Source organism: Tympanuchus pallidicinctus, unplaced genomic scaffold, assembly GCF_026119805.1.
Source record: "Tympanuchus pallidicinctus isolate F22 unplaced genomic scaffold, pur_lepc_1.0 scaffold23, whole genome shotgun sequence".
Taxonomy (NCBI): domain Eukaryota; kingdom Metazoa; phylum Chordata; class Aves; order Galliformes; family Phasianidae; genus Tympanuchus; species Tympanuchus pallidicinctus.
The window spans coordinates 669,204-690,546 of NW_026294740.1; the positions used below are offsets into that span (position 1 = coordinate 669,204).

The 21,343-nt window shown below is 44.9% G+C and overlaps 1 protein-coding gene across 7 annotated transcripts in view; it reads left to right on the forward strand.

Annotated features, from left to right (window-relative positions):
* Positions 1 to 21,343, forward strand: part of MAP2K4 (mitogen-activated protein kinase kinase 4) — an 84,503-nt gene that overhangs the window by 7,233 nt on the left and 55,927 nt on the right. For 3 of the 7 annotated variants that reach the window (XM_052688181.1, XM_052688186.1, XM_052688182.1), the window contains exons 2-3: positions 5,510 to 5,542; positions 20,919 to 21,021. In XM_052688181.1, the coding sequence (XP_052544141.1) occupies positions 5,510 to 5,542; positions 20,919 to 21,021 (136 nt within the window). Of the gene's footprint in view, positions 1 to 5,509; positions 5,543 to 20,749; positions 21,022 to 21,343 lie in introns of those variants that run through there. The other 4 variants (XM_052688183.1, XM_052688188.1, XM_052688184.1 and 1 more) reach the window with 2 other exon arrangements.

The window sequence follows — 21,343 nt, forward strand, 5'->3', positions numbered from 1 at the left end:
TGCCTCTTTGGGGCTCGGACCCCAGAACAGCTGGAGCAGGGCTGTCCTTCGTGCACGTGGGTCTTTGGTGGTGTTGGCGCTTCTGTTTGAAGGGTATCGGAGAAAGATTCTGAGGCTCAGCTCTTTTAGTAGGCAACTGAACTTTGGTGTTAAGGGTGGGCCGGCAGCACTTGTAGGACCCTGTGTGTAGGAGCCCCAGCTCCTCTCTGCCTCTTTAACTTGGTGGCACCTGCACTTCCTGGCTGTGCTGCTCCAGGCAGATCGCATGTCTGACTTCAGTTTTAACTTCACTTTGCTCTGTTTTAAGCTAGTTTAAACTGTGTATAGTGGGTGCCTGCAGGAGGCTATCAGGATCCCTCCTGCCTGCCCCTTTTTTGGCTTTAAGTTGTGCCATGTGTTTCATGGTCTACTGAAGTGCCTCTTGTCAGAATGAGTTTTGCGGTTTGTGCAGCAGTGCTGTGCTGTGCATAGAGAGACATAAGTCTCTCTATGGTTAAGTTGAAAGGTTTGGACATGATTTTTGTGAGATGTCACAGACTTCTTTAAGTTTCTGTGTGTAGTTGTGAATGCTTTTGGAAGAAGATTGGACTGTAAATAAAGGTCCTTGCAGAAATCTTCACACAGCCTGCTGGGTGCCTGCTCCCTGCTTAGACACTGTTGGCTGGGTTTTGTGTCAAGACCATCATGTGATGACACAAAGCATCTTCCAAAATGTGTGACCTTGCCTCCTGAGGCCATGGCCTCAGTGGAGCAAACTATTGCTGTTAGTGAGGAAATGCAGTGTGGTGTTGCCAATCCTCCACTCCCCTTCTGCCTCCCAGTTCTGCTTTGAAATGAGATAAGGTGCAGTTCTCATGAATGTGTGCAGTAACTTTGTGCTTAGCAGGGTATGGCCCATTAACTTCTGTATGATCATCTAGGGAGACAGGAAATACGTGTGTTGCACAAATTGCTTATTTATTAGCTATTAGATTGATTTCCTCTTCTCCAAATTGAAGCTTTTGTGTGTGCCCTTTCCTGGAGGCAATGTGAGCCCTTCAAGAAGCAGACAACTTGCACTGATCATGGAGTGAACAAAGAGTCCAAGCGCCAGGAGTTAGTCTGTGTCTTGAATAATTTACCTGATCTTCCTGAGATGCTTCAGGAGATACCCTTTGGCGGAAGGAGGACAGCTGCTGGGAGCAGACAAAGCAATGCTAAAAGGGAATCAATCTATTTATCATATTTTGTCCAGGCTTTGTTTTTTTCTGTAGACCAAGAGAGTTTTATGGTTTGCTTTGGACCTGATTCTCTGGAAGAGTTCTCTGAACTGAGTTAGGCATCACTTCGCTTTTGGACCAGAGAGCAGGGTGTTTGTACTTTGAAGAGGTTTGTGGACAAAGATAAAACAGTTTCCTTTAAAAACACATGGTGGTGTTTCTTTGACCTGGGAGGGGCTATGGAATGAGATAAAAGCATTGTATTTGGAAATCCCTTCTGGGGAGCAATGGGACTGTGTCCGAGTTTTCCTGTAAAGACTGCTTCCTCTATGGAGCAGTGTCAGTGCAGGACCTGGTCTTGGGCCAAGCAGTTGGAAACCTTGCCCAATCTTTGATCTCCTTGTCTTTCTTCACATCCTACTTGGAAACGTGGATGGGTGGAAGCAGGAAGGAGGGGAGAAGATGGTGCTGGTCATCCTCGTACTTCGCTTTGTGCAACTGGTCGAGACTGGAAGCCCAGAGCTGTTGTCCAGAGCTGAGCAATCAGGACAAGAAAATCTCTCTTACCAATAAAATAAAATCTCAGAGTGGGAATGCAGTGGCAGCATTCCTTCCCAGTGCACGCATGCTGCAGCATGGCTTGCACAGTAACCCCGTGCTGTCCCATACAGGCACTAACAAGCTGTGTGCCCCAGAGATCCTGCCACAGGTTTCATGTTTTGTCTCCAGTAAGGATGCCTTTCTGCTGCTGACTCCTTGTAAACATATCAAGTTCCTTTTTAAAGCAGTTCTGATGCACCTCTGCTCTGGTTTCCAGAGGACAACTGAAGGATTTGGATCAGTAGCTAGAAACCTGTCAGGGGCCAGATCATGTTAATTTCTTGACAACTTTGTAACTGCTGATCTTCTGTCATCTTTAGTTTTCAACATAGGTGCTGCTACTCCTTTTTAATGCCTTGTACTTGTTTGCGGTTCAGTGTTCTTGTCTTGGCATGCCTTTGGCTGGGCTGAAAGAGCCAACCTCTGCCATCCTTTTCAGGAAATGGATTCTCTGTTCTCAGTGTTAGGAAGTTTTTTGCAGTGACTTTGGAATTCATCGCTTTCCTGCAGACTTTCATGTGGCAGGAGCAGGCTGGGTGCCTGCAGCTGCTGCACTCCATGCTGCCTCAGGGCCACAGTGAGAGCCACTGGGAGGCTGTGCTGGGACTAGGTTTGGATCCGCCCTGATCACAGATGAGCACAGCATCCCTGATTCTGGGGTGGTGTTAAACAGCATCTTGGCTAAAAGTTGAAAGTCCTGCAGTAGTTGAAAAACCTCAGTCTTAAACCACGTGTTGCAGGTCAGTTTTCTCTGGGTGAAGACTTGAGGCAGGTGATGAGCAGTGTTGCTTCTGGCTGTTGGTTGCACTCAGAAAACTGTTTTCTTTGTACTGCTCTGACATCCTTGCAAGAATTTTCACAGCTGGGGGGATACTTTGATGTTACCGTATGGCACTCAAGTTTTGTAAGCAGAACTGATGTATGATTGCCTTTTTTAAGGATCTCTGAGTGATAAAGAGTTAATGAGGATGAGGACAAGGGAAGAAGATAGCTGGATCTGTGTTGTGGCTACTGGCTGGTATTTTTGCAGCAGTCTTCTGTTACCCAATGTGACACCGAGGGGATTAGCTGGGCAGACTCCCAGGCTCCTTCCGTGCTGAAGACCTGCCTGCCCTCTGCACAGGAGTGGAACTTTTTTCCAAGGGCTTTCAAAAGCCAGTGGGCTTGAGAAAATTGTTTTGAAATGCTCTGGTGCTCATTTCTTCAACAGCAAAGCTTTGTGTCTTCCCCTAGTTGAGGGACCTTGGAAAAAAAAAATAAACAAAACTTGTATAACACTCAGCAGAATCATGTCTGGCATGGCAGCTTGTAAGAACATAGTTAAAAGGAAAGTAAAGGAACGATCAGAAAGAAAACTAGCAGTAGATTGAAGTGGCATTAACGATTTCTGAACACGAAAATGTAATCGGAGAATCTGTTCTAACAGCCGTAGTGCAGCTGAACAGCTCTGCAGCGTGTGGGCCTGTCCCTCAGCTGGGAACTGAGAAAGAAACATTGAGTAAAGCAGAGGTGAAGGGATGAGCCAGAAGAATGGGAAGAAACTTTAGGGCAAAACAGCAAACTGGCAAGCTAAGTTGCTTTTGTAGAGAGGAAAAGGAACTTCTCTTGTGGAATAAAAAACTGTTCTGTCTTTCTCCCTTTGTCATTTTGATGTTATCCTGCCAGCCGGGTGCCTGGCTGAAGCATTTTTTAAATTTTTACTGATACACTTATATTATTGTTATTAATTTAATTTCAGAGTTTTGAAATTAACATTGGTAGATATAAGTGGGTTATTTTAATTACTGTTCTTGTTTTCTTCTTGCCCTCTGAACATATTGCCAGTTTACTTTTGCTGCTCTTTGGTTATTTTTAAGATTTTGCATGCTGTCAGAGAGAGAAAAATGTTTTAAAGCAGTTAATTCTTATTCAGGAGACTGTTGTGCCTGCAGGTGGGAGGGGCACCAGTTACAGAAGGCATCACAGTGAGGTCCACAGCTGACAGCAGAAACATGTTGTGTGGACGTAACATGGTGCGTTGCAGATGACGCCAAGTGAGGCACAAGTGTTGATCTTCTTGAGGATAGGAAGGCTCTACAGGCCCTATGGAGGCATCTGGATAGGCTCTGTGCATGGGCTGAGGCCAAATGTATGAGGTTAACAAGGTAAAGTGTTGGGTCCTGCTCTTGTGCCATAATAGCCTCATGCAACCCTACAGGCTGGGGGAAGAACGGCGGGAAAGCTGCCTTACGGGTGCTGTTTGATAGCTGGCTGAACAGGAGCCAGCAGTGTGGCCAAGAAGGCCAGTGGCATCCTGGCTTGTATAAGAAATAGTATGGCCAGTAGAAGCAGGGAAATGATTGCCCCTTGTATATGGCTGTGATAAGGCTGCACCTTGAATACTGTTTGGTTTTGAGCCCCTTGCTACAGGAAGGGCAACGAGCTTCTGGAGTGTGTCCAAAGAAGGGCAGTGAAGCTGGTGAAAGGGGAGCAGCTGAGGGATCTGGGGTTCCAAGGAGACTCAGGGAAAACCTTATTGCTCTCTACAGTGACCTCTGAGGAGGGGTGGGGGTCAGTTTCTTTTCCTAATTAGTAAGCACCAGGACAAGAGGAAGTAGCCTCAAATTATGCTGGGAAGGTTTAGGTTGGATGTTAGGAAACATTTAATTACAGAGGGAGTTACAAAAGATTGGAACAGGCTACCCAGGGAATCACCATCCCAGGAGATATTTAAACTGTGCAGATGTGGTGCTTAGGGGCATGGTTTAGTGGTGGGCATAGGAGTGCTGGGTTGATGGTTGGACGTGACCTTTTGAGATCTTTTCCAACTGAAGTGATTCCGTGATTGTTGTAGAACAGGTTCTGGGCTAAAGGGGCTGATTCAGACATTGCAAACACCACAGGAGAGCATCCATTTCCATGTGCTAGGCCAGCAGTGCTGGTGAGGGCCTGGTGGATCAGCACTGCTGCTGGCAGGCTGTGCAGGGCCCGCTGTGGGGCAGCTGCACCGGTGCCCTGCACCTGCACTGGTGCTCGTTGTGTTGTTGCAGAGCCCATCGCTAGCATCGTGTTCAGGTCCTCTTTGAGCAGCCCTTGAATTCTTGTCAGTTTTAGGGATAAAATGGTCTAAAATGGAGGCCAGCAGCTCCCAAAGATGGCATGTGTGTGTGTTGATACCAGCAGCACTGGAGTCTGCTGGATCACAGGCGGCTCTTTCAGATATGGTTGGGTTGTTTGTCTGCAGAGGGGGAACAGAGGGGTTGCAATGTGGCCATGCCAGCTCTAAAATATGGTTCACCCAGCATATGCAGCCAATCGGACTCTACATGCTCAAATACCACTGAGCAGCATGGAGGAGCTCCTTGGCTTTTGGGGGACAAAACAACCTCTTCAGTTTTCAAGCGTGTTACCTTTTACCACCAGACTCTCTTGATAGTTCTTTCCAAGCAGTTTTCTGACAATGGTCCCCCAGCTGTTACAGTTTGAATTTTATTAACACCATAAGGAAATAAACCCCTCTCTGGGCTCTTGAGACTCGTTTATGAAATGATGAATCCTGAAATGATGGAATTTCTCTACAATCAAAGAACGTGGTCTGTTGGTCTAAGAAACTTGTTTTATGTATGATTTTTTGTGTTAATTAATGAATTTTGAAGCATAAATATGTATCTTAAGTGATGCACTTCTTTGACTTGCAGTAAATGAACAAGAACTTGTCTCTTTTGCTTTAGGCTTTCAGATAAACTTCTGTGAAAAGGCACAAAGTAAGCTACACATTTTTATAGTATTATCCTGCTTTTTATATCAATCTTGGTACTGGGAATGTGTCCACTTTCTGTTCCAACTAACCTACTATGGCAGTCCTCCTCCTAAGAGAGCTTCCATTTTTCACACTGCTGGTAAGACAAAGCAAAATTAAGCCATTTAAGAGGTTGCTCATTGCTGTACTGCTTTACCTGTAGCAAGAGAGCAGTACTGTGGCAGCATGCAGCTGAACAAATGGTTTGTGAAGTGCTGGAAACATGCTGTCTGCTAAGTTGCTCTGTAATATGAGCTAGATGGGGTTTGGCTGTTGAATTCCTACTCTCTAAAACTTGCACTGACCCAACACCTGACTCGTGTTCCTTCACATGCAGGTGAAGAGTATAATCTGACACATGAACACCTCAGATTGCCATCTCAAGAGCCAGCATCTGTCCTGCCTCCCTGGAGCTTTCCATCCATGCCTCTCTTCCCGAGGGGCTTCCAAAGGCAGAGGAAGAGAAACTGCCAGCCTGGGGTGACTAATGGAAGCTCTGCAGGATCAGTGTTTTCATTCTCTGTCATTGTCTTATGTTTTGTGTTGCTGTCATACGTTCAAAGTACCTTCTGCAATAAGGTGTTAGCTTTGCTAGAAACCAAGTCTCCTTTTATCCTGAATTGTAGAAATTTGTTGACTGCATTTTTTTGAATTTGCATTCAGATTTTTTTTTCATTTGTGCCTGACATATTTGCATATTTGTTACAGCAATTCTAATATCTACAGAGAGAATTATTAATTTTTGATTAGTTGGTGTCTTTGGGCTTTATCTCAGTGTGCTTTGTGACCCACGGTTCAGACAGATCTCTCCTGAAGCACTTGTGTATGGAAAAGCCTTTGTTGTCTCCTGTCTGTAGAATGCAGACCAATGCTTTCTGTCTTAGAAAAATTGAGGAGGGCACTGGTTCCCATGCTATGGAATGGAGTGAGCCCATGTGTCAGAACTGCTCCCCTAAGATGGGAATACACCTTTATCCTTCAGTAGTTTTCTGTTACAAACTAGGCCTGCATGGCAAAATCAGAGCTAGATTTCTGGATTTTCTCTGGTGAATTTCCAAGATGACAACTACTGAAATGTGAGAAGAGATGGAAAGACCTCAGACACCCAAAAGGAGCAACTGACTGCTGAGCTGTGTGCAGTGGTTAATGGCTGTGCAGGCAGGATGGAGCTGCAGTGGGTTTTGCTGCTAGGAGCCGTTGGGATGCAACATTTCAAATGGCCGTTTAATGAAGTTGATTAGTATTTATTTAGAATACTGTCTTGCTTTTGTATTCAGTCTTCTACAAATTTGTAGTTATTTGACACATTAAAAACACTGTAAGTGCTTCTGTAGCGTTTTAGTTATGTCCACAGCAGAGCCTTTCATCCAGAGCTGGGATCTGTTGTCAGCAATGGGCAGCCCTTACTTGTTGGGGCAGCAATCTGGAAGAAAATGAAAAATGACTTTTCAGAAGGGGAAAAAAAGGCTTTGTCATCAGAAGGTTTTGTGGAATAATGAGATTTTGGAGCGCTTGGCAGCTGGGTCTGATGGTAGGTAGCTCCCAAAGCAAACTGGCAGTAGGGTTTGCAGGGAAGGGGATTTGTCATTTGCCTTTTGCAGGAATAGATGATCTCTGAGGCTCCAATAAGCCAAGCAGAGAATGACAGCAGATTCTTTTTGATCGACGTGTTTACTGAATGCACTGATTACCCAAAGGCATGGGAAGGGTGTGTGAGCGGTTGTGCCAGGGGGGAGAGGTGGCCATGGAGCTTGTCTTCTGGCTGCATGGGGCTGTGGGTGTGGACTTGAGGACAGCAGGTGACAAAACCTTCTCAGGTCTCAGTGCATTTCTGATGGTGCTGTTCTTCGAGGTGCAGATTTGTTCACCTTCCCAACTCCTGAGATGCCAGTAGTGCTGCTTGTCTGACCGCTGTGTGCTTCCCAGCCGTGCTCTGGGAATGGGTTGCACGGTGCGATGCCGGGAGCTCCACACAGCCATGCATCCGGATCCAAACACCTCTGTTAGATGGCCTTGCTGAGCTGTGAGCAGGGAAATCTGAGCGCAGGTAGGACAGAGCTGGGAGGCTGGGAGCATTATGAACACCACGGTAGCGCCTGTCTGTCAGAGCACTGCAGTTCTCAAAAATGGTGGAAGTACATAAGAGAGGTTGGATGCACGGAGTTGCATACGCAGCATGGGTGGGTACTTTGGTGCTGGGGACTGCTGGTGAGCACAGTGGGTTTGGGCTGCACAGAGGGCAGAAGGAGTAGTACAGGACACAGAGCTGTAGGAGCATCACGCCTTTAGAGTGCAGATCTGCTTCCCGGAGAGGTGTGCTTCTGCAGAAGTTACCTCTGTTGTGCATCCTTGGTGGTCCTTATTGGTCTTGCTGGTGTTGCTGCTGGAGCAGGAGCAACAGTGTGGGCAGCGGGTGCCACCCAAAGAGGTGGCAGGGAGCTGCAGTGATGGCAGCTGATTTCTATTTTAGACTTGGAATGAGAGAAGTATGGAGTCAGCTATTAGGAAGGTACAAGATCAGGAAAATTCTCTTGTCAAAGATAATACAAGGTTTCCTTGTGCCAAAAATTGTTTACAGCAAAGACAGATTTTGATGTAGAGTGTTTTCCTTTAAAGTACTGTTCCTTTACGAAGTGACAGTTTGATCACCCAAATTATCCCCTAAGGAATATTGTAATTGTATTCTTTTCTTTAAACAAGGCTTTAAAGTGTTAGGAATATTAGCCGACTTTGTGCACGTTGTGTATACATGTCACGTTGATTTAGAAGGAGATTATAATGAAAGTATTCACACATTTGTGAATCTTCTCACCTACTTTGGCTTTCTGTTCTACAGACAAATTTTTAGGCCTTATTTCCTAGCTCTTAGTGAGAACGACAGGAGCTGCTGTGTTTTATTTCTCTTTAACTGTGTGCTGTTGGGTGAGGCTATTGATTTTCTGTTGAGCTGCCTTTGAGAGATCAAGGCAGTAAAGCGTTGTTTTATTAATAAAGCACTGAACGAGGGGGAAAGGTTGCAGTGGATTGGCTTCCCATGGCCGCAGTGGGACAGCGTGGTTTCTCTGCCTCCTTGGGCTGTCGATTACAGGGGGTTGGCCCAGCAGCTCTGCTTCCCTGCATTGCTGGCCAGGCCTGCATGCTGCTCAGGGCGTCTTCTCTCCCATTTGTTGTTCGCTGATAACTTTGTGTGCTGAGAGAAAAACACTGCTGCCTGCCAGAGGCAAGGAAGTGGTCAGGGCCTATTCTTTCTTTTGTATTGTTTTAGTCCCTTTTTTTTTTTTTTTTTTTTTTTTTTTTAAGGGGTTGGAAACATCAAAACTCTTTAAAATGTGCTTCCAATACTTCAGTATTACAGTATTGCTTCTCACCATAATTTCATTTTTCCTGTTAAGACACTGTAGAGTGAATGTAATGTTGAAGGGACTCTGCAGTGAAGTACATTCTTGCAGGCTTGCTGTTCTGCTGCTCTTGCTGCTGTGCAGGGTTTTGGTAACTATGGTGTGTGTGAGGTGGCAGCCACTGCACTTCATAGCAGCAAGACCTGTGCTTTTGTGGGGTTTCACATTGGCTGCTTTCTCTGGTGTTGTTCTGATAACCGGTCAACCTCCTCCATGTAACTTTTCCTGCTCTGAGTGCTCTTTCTGAGCTGGTATTTACATTGTGTTTGATACAAAATGCACCTCAAGGGGCACCTGAGACTTAAACATGGAATAAAGCAACACATTCCCTAAGAAAAGTCTTCAGGCACTTCATGTTGTCATGTTTCCTGCTTGGTCGTGGTCAGGACATTTCCAAATTTTCTTGCAGCTGTTTTTGAAGGAACAAGGGCATCAGCAGAGGTACCAGGGCTGTCCTGTGTGGCAAGCAAGGACATTACAGCATGACACAGAATGGTAGGCTGGAGTCCCTTTAAATTCTCACATATGTTTATACACATCCTTAAAGGTCCCTTCACTGCGGCACTGATCAGTCTGATGGAGGAACACTGTACTGTGGTGAAGCTCTTTGTAAGACTTTCTGTTTCTAAGGTTCACCTCATTGTGTCAGACTGCACAGTAGGTCTCAAGCCAGAAGGATTTTCCTGTGCCATTGTTGGCGATTTTTTTTTGTAGCAGCTCCCTCTTTCCTTTTTGCACAGTACATTACATATATTCTTCCTGCAACAGGCTACAGACAGATTTTGCTCTTTAATCCACCTTCAGAAGAGTCAGCTCTAGCCCCATGAGCATCCTTGCTCACTGAACTCTGCCCCAGGCTGGTGGCAGTGGCCAACACTGGTTTAATAATTCCAGGTCCTGGCTTTTGACGTGGTCTGGCTTAGGCTTTATGATCTTGAAGGTCTTTTCCAATCCCAGTGATTCTTTGAGTCTGTGATCAGTTCCTTGCTACCCAGAGCAACCAGAGCAGCTTGTTGATGCCTGAGTGTAAGTCTAAGAGCTGAGAACTTCTCTGTAAAAGAAAGAGAAGTTTCAGGACTTTGTGGCTGTGAGCAGGCCTGTGTGCCCCGTAGTGCCTGCTGCCATGCTGTGTTATGGACACTGCTGGGAGGTGGTTGCCTGTCTCCTGCAGATGCCATTCTTCTTCCAAGAGTAATCTGAGATTTAGGAAATGTAGTCCGAAACTGTGTGTGGCAAGGAGCCCTTGCAAAGGGAAGCATGATGGAGTTCTTTTTACAGGAAATTGAAAGACTATGATTTTATTCATAGGTGAAGAACCATTTGCTGTAATTTAGAGCACCGCTCATTCAGTCTCTGTTTCCGCGTCCTTGGGCCCTGGAAGGAGAGCATTTCAGTGGGGATGGCAGGGATTCACTCGTCTTCTGTTTTGCTACTAGTAGATGATACTTTTCACCAGTGCTGGCTGCTTCTAATAGGTGCTGAAGAGACAGTAACAAAAGCAGTGGGGGGTGGATCTGCATCTCCATTTCCTGACCCAGCCTGGTGTAATTCACATATGTGCGACTTAAAAGAAAAGAGAAATTCAACAGAATGGCTCTGGCTTGCATTCCCCAGCCTGCGTTTATAAAGTGTAGGGTCTACGAAGAGTTTCTCTATGGGAAAGGAAAGCTATTTGGGGGTATTCTGAAATTATCATTTGAACAGTGGTGTAACATTTGACTATGTTTCAAAACTTCTCTGTTTTTCCAAGGATGCTGAATCTTTGCATCTCCTAAGCATCTGGGAGCTTTGGGTACTGAGCAGCTCTGCTGTTGTGCCCAGGTATGTGCTCTCCAGGGTTTCCTATTGTCATCTTCCCAAGACAGTCTGTAAGATGATGGCTACATAGGTTTTTGCATAGGATTTTGGTTGGCTATGTGGGGTATGTTTCTATGTTCATGCAGAGTTCCTTCTACAGCAGTAAGCATTCAGGGCCATATGATCCCCATGTGCGCAGCCGCAGGGAAATGCAAAGGAAAAAGAAGTAAGAAATAGTGGTCTTAGAAGAAGGTGAGGTGGAATTTCTTGCAGAGGAAGCTGTTTTTGTGGGTTACAGCCCTGCATGTTACATGTCTGATTTAATGCTCTGGTTCCAGGGTGCCTGATAAATGGTATTGTAAAGGAGGTAGCATTGCTCTTTTCACTCTTCCCTGTGCTGGCTTGTAGATAGAGCAGCTGACAGTGAAGGTGGTAGGTACAGCAGGCTGGGGAGTTGGGACTGAGCTCCTGCAGGGGAAAAAGCAAAGTGGTACTTCTGGTGTTGGCATGGGCACAAAGGGCCTGAAGATCGTTCTTCATGTTCCCAAGGTCAGGTCTTCTCTCTGTGTGACATTAGTACTGACCATGGTGAGGCAAACCCCAGGATCAGGGCAGTGTGAATGAGCAGCATCTGAAAGGCATCTTTGTATAGTAATAAGAATACTGCTTTTTCCTCATGCACTTGGGAGGGAGTGGGTTGGTGTGCCTCCTTCACCTGTGAGCTGGCTGGGAAGCAGAACATGTTGATCTAGATGGTAGAAGAAGAAGGAAACTGGAGCTATACCTGCGGACTGTGATGTGTGTGCTGGAGCCAAGATCTTTAGGTATTCCATTTCCTTGGAGGTCGAAATGCTAGGATATTACTCACCTAGAAGCCTACAAGAAAGGAAAACCACAAAATCTTCAGCTTCCGCAGGTCGATGCAGCTCTTAGTTTCTTTACATTCTTTACTTTCTGCACAGTTCTTGCTTTCATTAAGATTACGAAAAATAACCCATGTGAGCTCTGAATTGATCCGTTCCTGTTGGTTCCATCCTCTCCCCAGTAACGGTCTGCGTTCTGTGCTGGTGTAACCAACTGTTACAGCAAGTTGTGTTCTGTGCTGCTTACAGCTCCAGAAGATTGTGTGATGTTATATGCAGTTGACTGTTGCAGAAGTTCTGGTTTGGACCAGGTTTGGTTCTGTGCTGCTAAGTTCCTACTTGAGCTTTCAGCATGTCATGTTCCACCTGTATTTATCTTTGCTAACAAAAACAAAGACTTCTGTTGCATTGTCTGACACTTCCCACATGTCTCAGCAGTGTAAAACAAGGGAACTACTTGCATAGTAACATATTTATTTTTTTAATGAGCATACAAGGAAGACAGTGTTGGGTTTTTTTTCCCCCTTTTTTTTCCCCCTTTTTTTTCCCCCTTTTTTTTCCCCCTTTTTTTTCCCCCTTTTTTTTCCCCCTTTTTTTTCCCCCTTTTTTTTTTCCCCCTTTTTTTTCCCCCTTTTTTTTCCCCTGTTAGAAATCTGAAACCAAGAGCTGGTGTTTGCAGGGCAGCTTGGCTGTGCTTTGTAAGGCCTCTGTGTGCCTGTCAGGCATGAGCTATTTTGGTGCTGAGAAATAACTGGAGTTATAGATGTGCTTGGCAGTTTCTACTGGATATCGATGTGGAGAAGGGGATGAACAAAGTAATTTCAGTGGAAAATAGACCAATGTTTGTTTAAGTTTGGGTGTATTTCTTCTTTTCCCCCTGCTGTGTGAATTTTCCTTTGCTTCTCGAGAAATTGGAGATGGAAAAGCGAAGTACTGTGTGCTCTGAGGAGAATTGTAAAGGAACTCATGGCCACAGTGAATGCTCTGTGGAGGAAAGCTGCAGCACTGCACGGCACACTTCTCTCCCAGCATCAGGAATCTGCTGTTCTGTGAAAACAGCATGTGAGCAAACGAGGGGCCCTGGGGCCAATCAGACCAGGGAAGTGCTCTGCAGGTCTAGCTCTTACCTGATGAATGAAGGCATGTGTCTTTTTCCAAAATTGCAGATTGGAGAGGTATGAAATCAGATCTGTTCATGTCTACAGATACCACATTTGAAGCTTAGCAAAAAAATGACTTGGGTTTAACTGTGTAGAAGTTCATTGAAGAAGAAGTTAATAAAATACTTTCAAAGATGGCTAAGAACTTTCATATATTTGTAGTTTGCATTTTGATTTGTTGTTTAGCTGTTGCTCAGTATTCCATTGTAATTTAGCAGAACTAAGCAAAAATGGTTTTTGGAACCATGTGCTTGTAAGCTTTTAAGATACAGACCAAAATCTTTCCCAGTGCTACACTGAAAAATCTTTTCCAATGCAGTGACCTACAGCTTCTGTGTGAGAGGCAGCGCTGAGCTCTGGGGCAGTGACAGGACCTGAGGGAACAGTGTGGGGCTGTGACAGGGGAGGGCTGGGGGGCCAGGGAAAAGTCTGCCCCAGAGGGCGGTGGGCACGGCCCTGATGTCGGTGCTCAGGGAGCGCTGGGACACCTCTCTCATGCACAGGGATTGGGTTTTGTGTGGTCCTGTGTGGGGTTGGGGTTTGGACACAGTGATCCTTGTGGGTCCTTTCCAACTTGAGGTGTTCTGATTCTGTGAATGCAGGTAGATAAACATATTTTAAAAATCGACCAGTTCCACACCAGTGGTGAAGATGGCACATGCTGCTAACTCGTGGTTTATCCACAACTTGGAAAGGTTTCTGAGATGTTCCTTTCAGCCTCCCACTGTCCAGTTTGAATCATCTGTTTCAAAACAAATTGATCCATTTTCTTAAATCTACTTGATGTACTTGTCATGGTTTAAAGGTAAAATTAGATGACAGAGTTGCAGCAGTGACACTGCTAGGGGGCCCTTGGTCTGAGGGCTGATACCAGCATTGCCTGGTTCTTCACTGCCTGCCTTGCTCATTCATCCTGCGCTACCAAAGTGCATCTCAGCTTTCCTGGGCTTAGAAATGAGAATGAGATCTGTGATGCTGAGCCCTTACCCGAGCAGATGATCTTTATGCTCTGGTGGTGCTTTGGTACCTGCACGCATTGCAGGAAGGGTTTTTGTCAAGAGGAGCTGTGAGTGTAAGGGTCGTGCAGGGAGCAGGAGCTGAGATCAGTGTTCTCTGCACTGAAACCACTTGCAGAAAATCACTGTTTCTTGGGCAGCACGTGGATTGAAAAATGGCTAGTTTGTTTAGCAGACTTCTTTACAGTGTGTGACAGAAACGAGGCCTCCTGTGCCATGGAGATGTGCAGCAGGATGTTAGCTGCAAGGAGTGGTAGCACTATGGCAGGGACACTGCAATGGCAGCATGCATCCTGAGGGTAACTTGTGATGTCAGCCCTTGGGAAGAGCAGGAGGCATCAAAGAGACGTGCAGAGTCAGAAGCTTCGCTCATTATTGTTGGCTTCTTAGGGAACATTTTGCTTAAATTAATTCAGATTTGCTCTGCTAATCCCACCTGAAACATCAGTGAGTCACTGCCCTGATGGCCTGTTCTGTGTAAGAGTTATCAGCAATTACTCATCTTAAATCCAAAGCTGGGTGTTAGGAGGTACCTGATGGCCAAGGGCTTTCTTTATTCTTTCCTAGGGCAGCCAAGGAGTGCTTGCTAACCTCTGGTGTTTCTTGTTCCCAGCAAGATCCAGTTATGATCTCTTGTCTTCCAAATTGAAAAACTTGATGCGATAGCCGTGAGGTGAACAGAATCTGCTCCTTCCCCTGGGATAACTGTGCCTTCAAATGGAAAAGCCCCCACACTCCCGGTGCCGGCCGCTCCACTCAGCACAGGGCTGTGGGGCTCCGTGCTGTGCCAAGGTGTGGAACAGCCAGTGGGATGTAGCTGTGATTGACGTTGCCACTTTTCTGGCATAAGGGAACCAAAGGGATGTTGGAAACATACTTGTTGCTTTATCCAAATGAGCTAAATCCTTTCCATTGACCTTAAGCAAAGGGCAGATTTTTTCCTTGCTTTTAGTCTAAGTGCATGCTCCTAAAATTATAAAGAAAAGAAAAAGTCAGCCAGTCCCTCCTCAGTGCTCCTCCTCACAGTATACTTTATAATTTGTTCTGTTTTATTACAAAAAGGCACCTGGCACAGCCCTTTGCGTAATTAATTACTGTTTTACATCAAGAAGGACTCCAGGAGCCTCACATAGTGGCTAGGTGAAGTTGCATGGAACAGATACACCTTCCAATTTCTCCCCAGCAGTGTTTCATAGCCTTGGTGGTGGGCTGTGGCTGAGTGGTACGTCAACGCTCTCCTGCTAGAGGTTGCCTGAACTCCAGTTTCAGTGGAAAGGTGACCTCTCACATTTCTGTTCCATTCTCTCTGGGCAGAGATCTGCCTGCCTGGCACAGCACTGCTGTGCACATTGGTGCACACGAGTAAGGGTGTCCTGGGAAGTTCAGCATGTAATGCTTGTCCAGTGTCTGATTTAAGCTCTTTTAACATGACTGATCTGCTCTCAAGGCTCAAGTATTTTTAACTTTGTTTATAGGTATTCATATGGATGGTAATTTGCATGCAGGGTAGCATCGAGAATAATAAATGCTGTAGGTCAACATTGGATTTCAGAGACTTCATTCTTAGGACTCTGCTGATAGGAGTTTCTAGTCTGAGAGAACTAATCTTAATCTGATTGCAGTTTCTTGCACTTGAAGCCTAACCTAATTTAGCCAGGCTTTGTAAGGAAGGTATTTATAGAAGCTGGTGCAAGTGCTGCTGGTTGCATGTATTGCAATTTACAGAGGTGCATGTCTGCTGGTGCAGAGCATCTGTGCAACTGTGAGCCTCCTCCTGTCTTTAAATCGCTGTAACGTCTTGCTCACGTTTAGTTGAGTCCCAGCGCTTTACTTCACAGTTTTTTCATGACCGGTGAAGGTAATGACCAGAAACTGTTCCAGGTTCTGGCTGATCTGGGCTTCTGTACTTTTGTGGAAGCATATTTGGAGCTGCGGATGAATTATGGATAAATACTCTAATAAGGTGACTTGTAAAAATGAGCACACTTAGCATGTGCTTGGAGTGCAGAGTCGTCATCTTGAATCTGAATTCTGGCTCTTGGACTATTCTAAATCAAAGGTTTCATTAGAGGGAAAAGGATGTCAGTAACAGACATACTGGAAATGTTTGTGCTATTATTCATCAAAGCGAGTTTCTGTAGATGGAGTTTGTAAAACTGTTAACTGCAATTCCAGTTATCTCCTTCCATTCATACTCCCCAAATAAACTGCTGTGCATGCTGAAGTTCCTCATGTTTCGTTTCAGAATTTGGCTGGTTTTTATTTATAAAATAGCATGTCTGGAGGGCAAGGCTGGAAGCCTGCTTTACTCTCAAATTAGCAGTGCTGATTTTGGAGTACCTCCATGAGCAAGGCTGGAAAGGAAGGAAATTTAACAGCAAGATTACAGATTGGAAGGGCTTATGGGAAAGTAGTACTGTGTTAGGAGCAATGGAGACAGCGAGCAGTGAATCCTGCCTGCTACATCAAAACAGGCGTTTTGTTAGCAGAGAAGATCTAACTATTTGAATAATAAGAATTGTTGGAAGAGCAGAGGGATCTGTGTTGTATCGTTTTCTTTTTGATCAGACCTGGTATTTTGCAGCTTTCTTTCTTTAGAAAGGTGTCCTCAAGCATTCAGCTTCTTTCTCAGACTGAAGCAGGTCACCCACCTGCCTGGCCTCTTGTCCTATTTTCATGCTTTGTTGATGTGTTTTGGCTTAATCAAGCAAGGGTAAGAAGGCTACAAAGCTATTGCAGTTTCCCCAATTATCTGCCTGCTGTTTTCTGCCACAACTCATTTTTTGTTTATTTCCATTTTCTTGCAATACTAGACTAAGGAAATAAAGTGTAACGTGGCTTCCTGGCATATTGCTGCTCCGCAAACAGCAGAGAGGCTTTGGAACCCAGAGAGAAGAGTCACATTTGCACCGTGACAGTCATGTTCACACCGTGTCAGGTGGTGCACGGGGCAGATTTGGGTCAAGTGGAAAGCACTTCCATAGGAGTCGGTTTGTGGCCCTGCAAGACAGAAACCCAGAAGAAAATCCGTTTATCTGCTGTTGTTTTGAAAAGTTGAAAAACATTTTCTTAAGTGTAACATGAATATTGTGATATTGTGAGTATCTGTTATATAGATGTAGCATGCAGGAGTTGGGGTAAGGAAATTCCAGGAGAAAAGTGGTTGTTTTGTCCAACAGGAGGTGACTTAGAGCCTTGGGGAAGTTGTAGATGTCTGTGGTGAAGTAAAAATAATAATACAGAATGTAACAGGGGGAATACCTCGTACTGCATGTTATCTAGGAGATGGCTGTTTCCTCTTGTACAAAGACAGGTTGGCTGTGGTTGTGGTAAAGTAGCCTCAAAATGAGTGATGAGAACCTAATTGCAGAGCCAAGTGCCTGGATTAATCCTGGTGATGGATAGCAGCACATAAATAATTACGTACTTAACCCAGCATCCACTTACTCATGCAGCAGGAAACAAGTGTGCATTTCGAGCCTGGGTTGTTCTGCTGTTGCCGTTGTGCAGGTGGCTTCCGGTGTGTGCCTGGCAAGGCTTCCCAGCTGCTTTTCTTCCACATGGTCCTTTTTGGCCCTCAGTCAGTGAAATGCCGAGGGATGTGCGGCTGCTGAATTGCAGGACACAGAGAAAGCATCTCTGTTACTTTCATGCCGTGTAGCAGCCTGATACTAAAGCAGTGTCGTGTTTTCAAATCCTTTTTAGAGAAGAACACTGTTATTTAATGGTAGTTGTGACTTGGAATAAGTATTACTATCATGTTATGGATAGTAAATTGACTTCAGTTAAAAGCCTGTTTGGGCTTCTGAGATAAGTACAGCCTAGGATAGTTACCATGCTGGTTAGATGCCCTCAAAACATAAGCTTTTTTACCACTTCAAGAAAGCCAAGGCTATCTTGCATTCAAACAATAACATCGTTATGACCATTAACACTTAGCTTAACAAATCTGTCAAAATTGGTTAGACCTTAGCTGAAAAACTGTCATAGTTTCAGGTCTGTTTTTGAGGTTTATGAAGGAGCAGTATGTTCCCAAATGAGGGGTGTTGCTTTCTGTTTGTTGGTTTCTTTCTGAATATTGCTTCTCTGGTGCATTCACAATTTCCTGAGGTGCAGATGTTAGAGCATTCAATGGTCAGAATTACTTATTGTTAGCAAAACCTTTAGAGGATGGTTAATTTACATGAAATGGATCTTTCTACAGCATGTTTTAGGACAGTGTTGTGCGTGCAGCCTTGATAGTGACAGTGGCATTAGGCTCATTTCGGAAGCAACATCAGTCCTTGGCCTCGTTAGTTTAGAGGGAAGAATAGGGTGGTCTGAATTTAATCCGTCTGTGCTAAAATCACCAGCAGAACTCATGTATCTAAAGAAGCTCTTTCGCCTCCATTTGTTTTGCGTGAAGTCTTTGCAAGCAGTGAGAGCATGGAGCTTTCAGATCTTTGGAATGAAACTCGCAATCCAGACTGGGAAGCTAAAGGTGCTTGAATTTGAAAGGCTATTGAGGAGGAGAACGTGCTGTGTTGTTTTATAAACTATAAACTATTTTGTTTATAGTATGTGAATGGAAATTCTCAGCATTTCTCAACAAGACCGTGTCTCCCCTAGTCCTTTTCCTTGCTAATAACTTGAGGAAAAAGCAAACCATCCTGTTTGCCTTCCTGAGGTGGGTCATGCTTCTACGTTTATTGGATTTGCAGAAAATCCAGCTTCAGGTGTCAAATTGATATTGTTGAAACTATTCTTAGAAACTTAATGACATAGAAATCCATAGATTGATTTTTAACTGATTTAAAAACGAAAGTACACTCAGTGCAAGGAAATTTAGTGCATAAAGTGTTGCAGGTAGTAAAGAGTAGGAACAGGTCTTCAGAAGAGGAAATCAGCCTGTAGCTAATTGTGTAGCTTTCAGCGTTGGGCTGCTTCAAGGACAAATGCTCACATCATGTAGATGTTGTGGTTCCAAATGGAAAATCGTATGGCACTCCTGTACTGTTGCCCCGGGAGAGAAGGATAGTGCTTCAAGCATGTGAATAAAACAAAACCAGAAGAATGATGAAAGCTCTAAATCACCAGACCCAGTCTGAGAACAGAACTACGCCAAAGCAGATCAGCTGTCAGCACCAGCAGTGGCATTTCTCTGTATTCTGATGAACAGGATTACTTTTGGGATGGGCAAAGCTGTTCATCAATCACCCTCTTGCAATGCGTTCATAGTTTTTATAAACAAGAATCTTATTGCTTGTTTCCATGCAGTTCTGCATCCCAGACCATACTGTGTAATCTCATTCAGGTAACATGCCCAAGAAAGGCAGCTTGGGAGCACTGAGCTCTGCAGTGCTGCTGTCTTCACCACAGCCTGCTGTGCCTCATACTGGGTCCCTAGACTGGGCAAACTCACTGACCCTCTTCTCTCCCGTCAAGAGTGATGTAAGATCCTGTATTACCAGCTGGGGCCTTGTGGAAAACTGCAGGTGAATTGTTAGCTAAGAATGAGGTGTTTTTTCATTTTAGATGGTGGAATGCAAAGCTTTGAATAATTGATTTTGTGCTATTGCATTTCCTGCAAATCTCTTGTGTGTAACAAATCAGGTGATGATTAGAAAATGCAGATATTTCCAAACAGTTTACTGTATTGTTGCATTGCCTTCCTACACTGTATTGCAGCAGGAGTGAAGCTAGAAGTATGCATCAGTGGTTGAAAAATAAAAGGTAATATAGAGGACATAGGAGATCATCCCAAAATGAAGATACCAAACAGGGAAGGTCAGAGGAGCACTGTGGAGCTCCATATGCTGTGGACTTGTCTGGGGTGGCAGGTAATATTCCATGGCTTTGACTTGTAACTAGTTTTTTCTCTTCCCATTGTCCTGAAGTCACTTAAAGCACATATCCCTTTGTGCAAGGTAGAGAAGCAGTGCAGAGTGCAGTGGTGTTTATGCTCAGTGGTGTTTATGCTCTTGTGGTCCACAGCGTTCTCTGCTTTTCCCAGCAGACCCATGGTATGTTTAGGAATATGATCCCCACCTCAGGGCACAGGCAGAAAGGTGCTGGAGGACTCTGGGTATTGGGTTCATTGCTGAAAGCTGGCGCCTCACAAGGTGGTTGGTTGCAGTGCCCGACCTACAGGTAGGGCTGAGTTTTGGACCCCTGCCCAGGAGGTGAGTACCTCTGGGAGGTTGTGCTTGGAGTCCTGGGAGGCTGTGGGCAGAGGAGACCTTGGCTGTACTGTGTTGGTGCGGGGCCGTGTGATGTCTGGGTTTCCTGAACCCACATGGAAACAAGGTGGGATCTTTTGCAGCCCAGTAGGAGGGCTGGGAAGGGGTGTCTTACTTCTGTAGGCTCTGATTCTGATGGTGCTTAAGAAATACATATCTGGTGGCTGGAGCGGTGCCCAGCAGCTCTTCCCCCTCTTTCACCTTCCTATTTCTGTGTCTTTCCGCACAGTGTCTCAGCTGGCTGCAGAACAAAGCTTTCTCCCACCTGGTCATTGCTCTGTCGGGCTGAGCTTTGCTTTCTGCTCGGTGACCTGCCTGGCAGTAGGAGCACAGCGTATCTCCTCCATCCTCGCTTAAGCCCGATTATGCTTAATTTGCTGTGAGGCTGAGGAATGTCAGTGATTCTGCAGTTGGGGTTTCATATAATACATCCAGTGCTTCCCCTTTACCTTTGCTGTCCATCCTGGCTCTGGTAGATGTACCAAGTAGAGCAAGTCCCCTTTGCCACCAGGCTGGAGTTGAGCTCAGTGTGAAATGTGTTTAAATGAGGACTGTGTGTGGAGGGAGCTCAGCCCCAATGTGGAGGTGCCCCGTGGCTGTTGGTAGTTCTGGCTGCTGATGCTGGTCCTCCAGTTGCCACGGAACATCCTTGGGACACCTCTGCTTAGTGACTGATGTGGAACAGGACAGGGAAGACCTTGGGGTGAGAATTGATTCGCTTTCTTGATTCCTGTGTCCTTAACACAAGTTATGATTTGCTTATGTAAATGCGAAATGTGTTTTCCTTTTCTTACAAAGTGTTATATTGTTTCTGCTGATTTCCTGATGCTCTTACAAAATGCTGTTTTGTTTCTGACAAAAAGTTTACTTTATGTTCGTTGTCTCCCAGGTAAACGCAAAGCGCTGAAGTTAAATTTTGCAAATCCACCTTTCAAGTCTACGGCAAGATTTACTCTAAACACTTCAGGAGTTCCTTTCCAAAATCCACACATGTGAGTATAAAGCCAAAGGCACAACTAGTGAAACATCTTTGAAATGATTTAGCCAGTAAGCAGTTTTATTTTATATGCAGGCTGAATACTTCTTTTTCTAGGTTGTTCAAATCTGTCCATTTGATTCAGTGTAAAAGAGGTGGAGTTTTCTTGTTTGTTTGTTGTTTTGTTGTTTTTTTTTTTTTTCAGAATTGAAATTGTTGAATTTGGGATCTTCCTCTTATGCGGAGCTACTGCCATCCAGAGTTGATTAACTTCAGATGAATCGTAGCTGATAATGCAAGACCTGTTCACTGTCATTTTCCTGTCTCTTCATTCACTA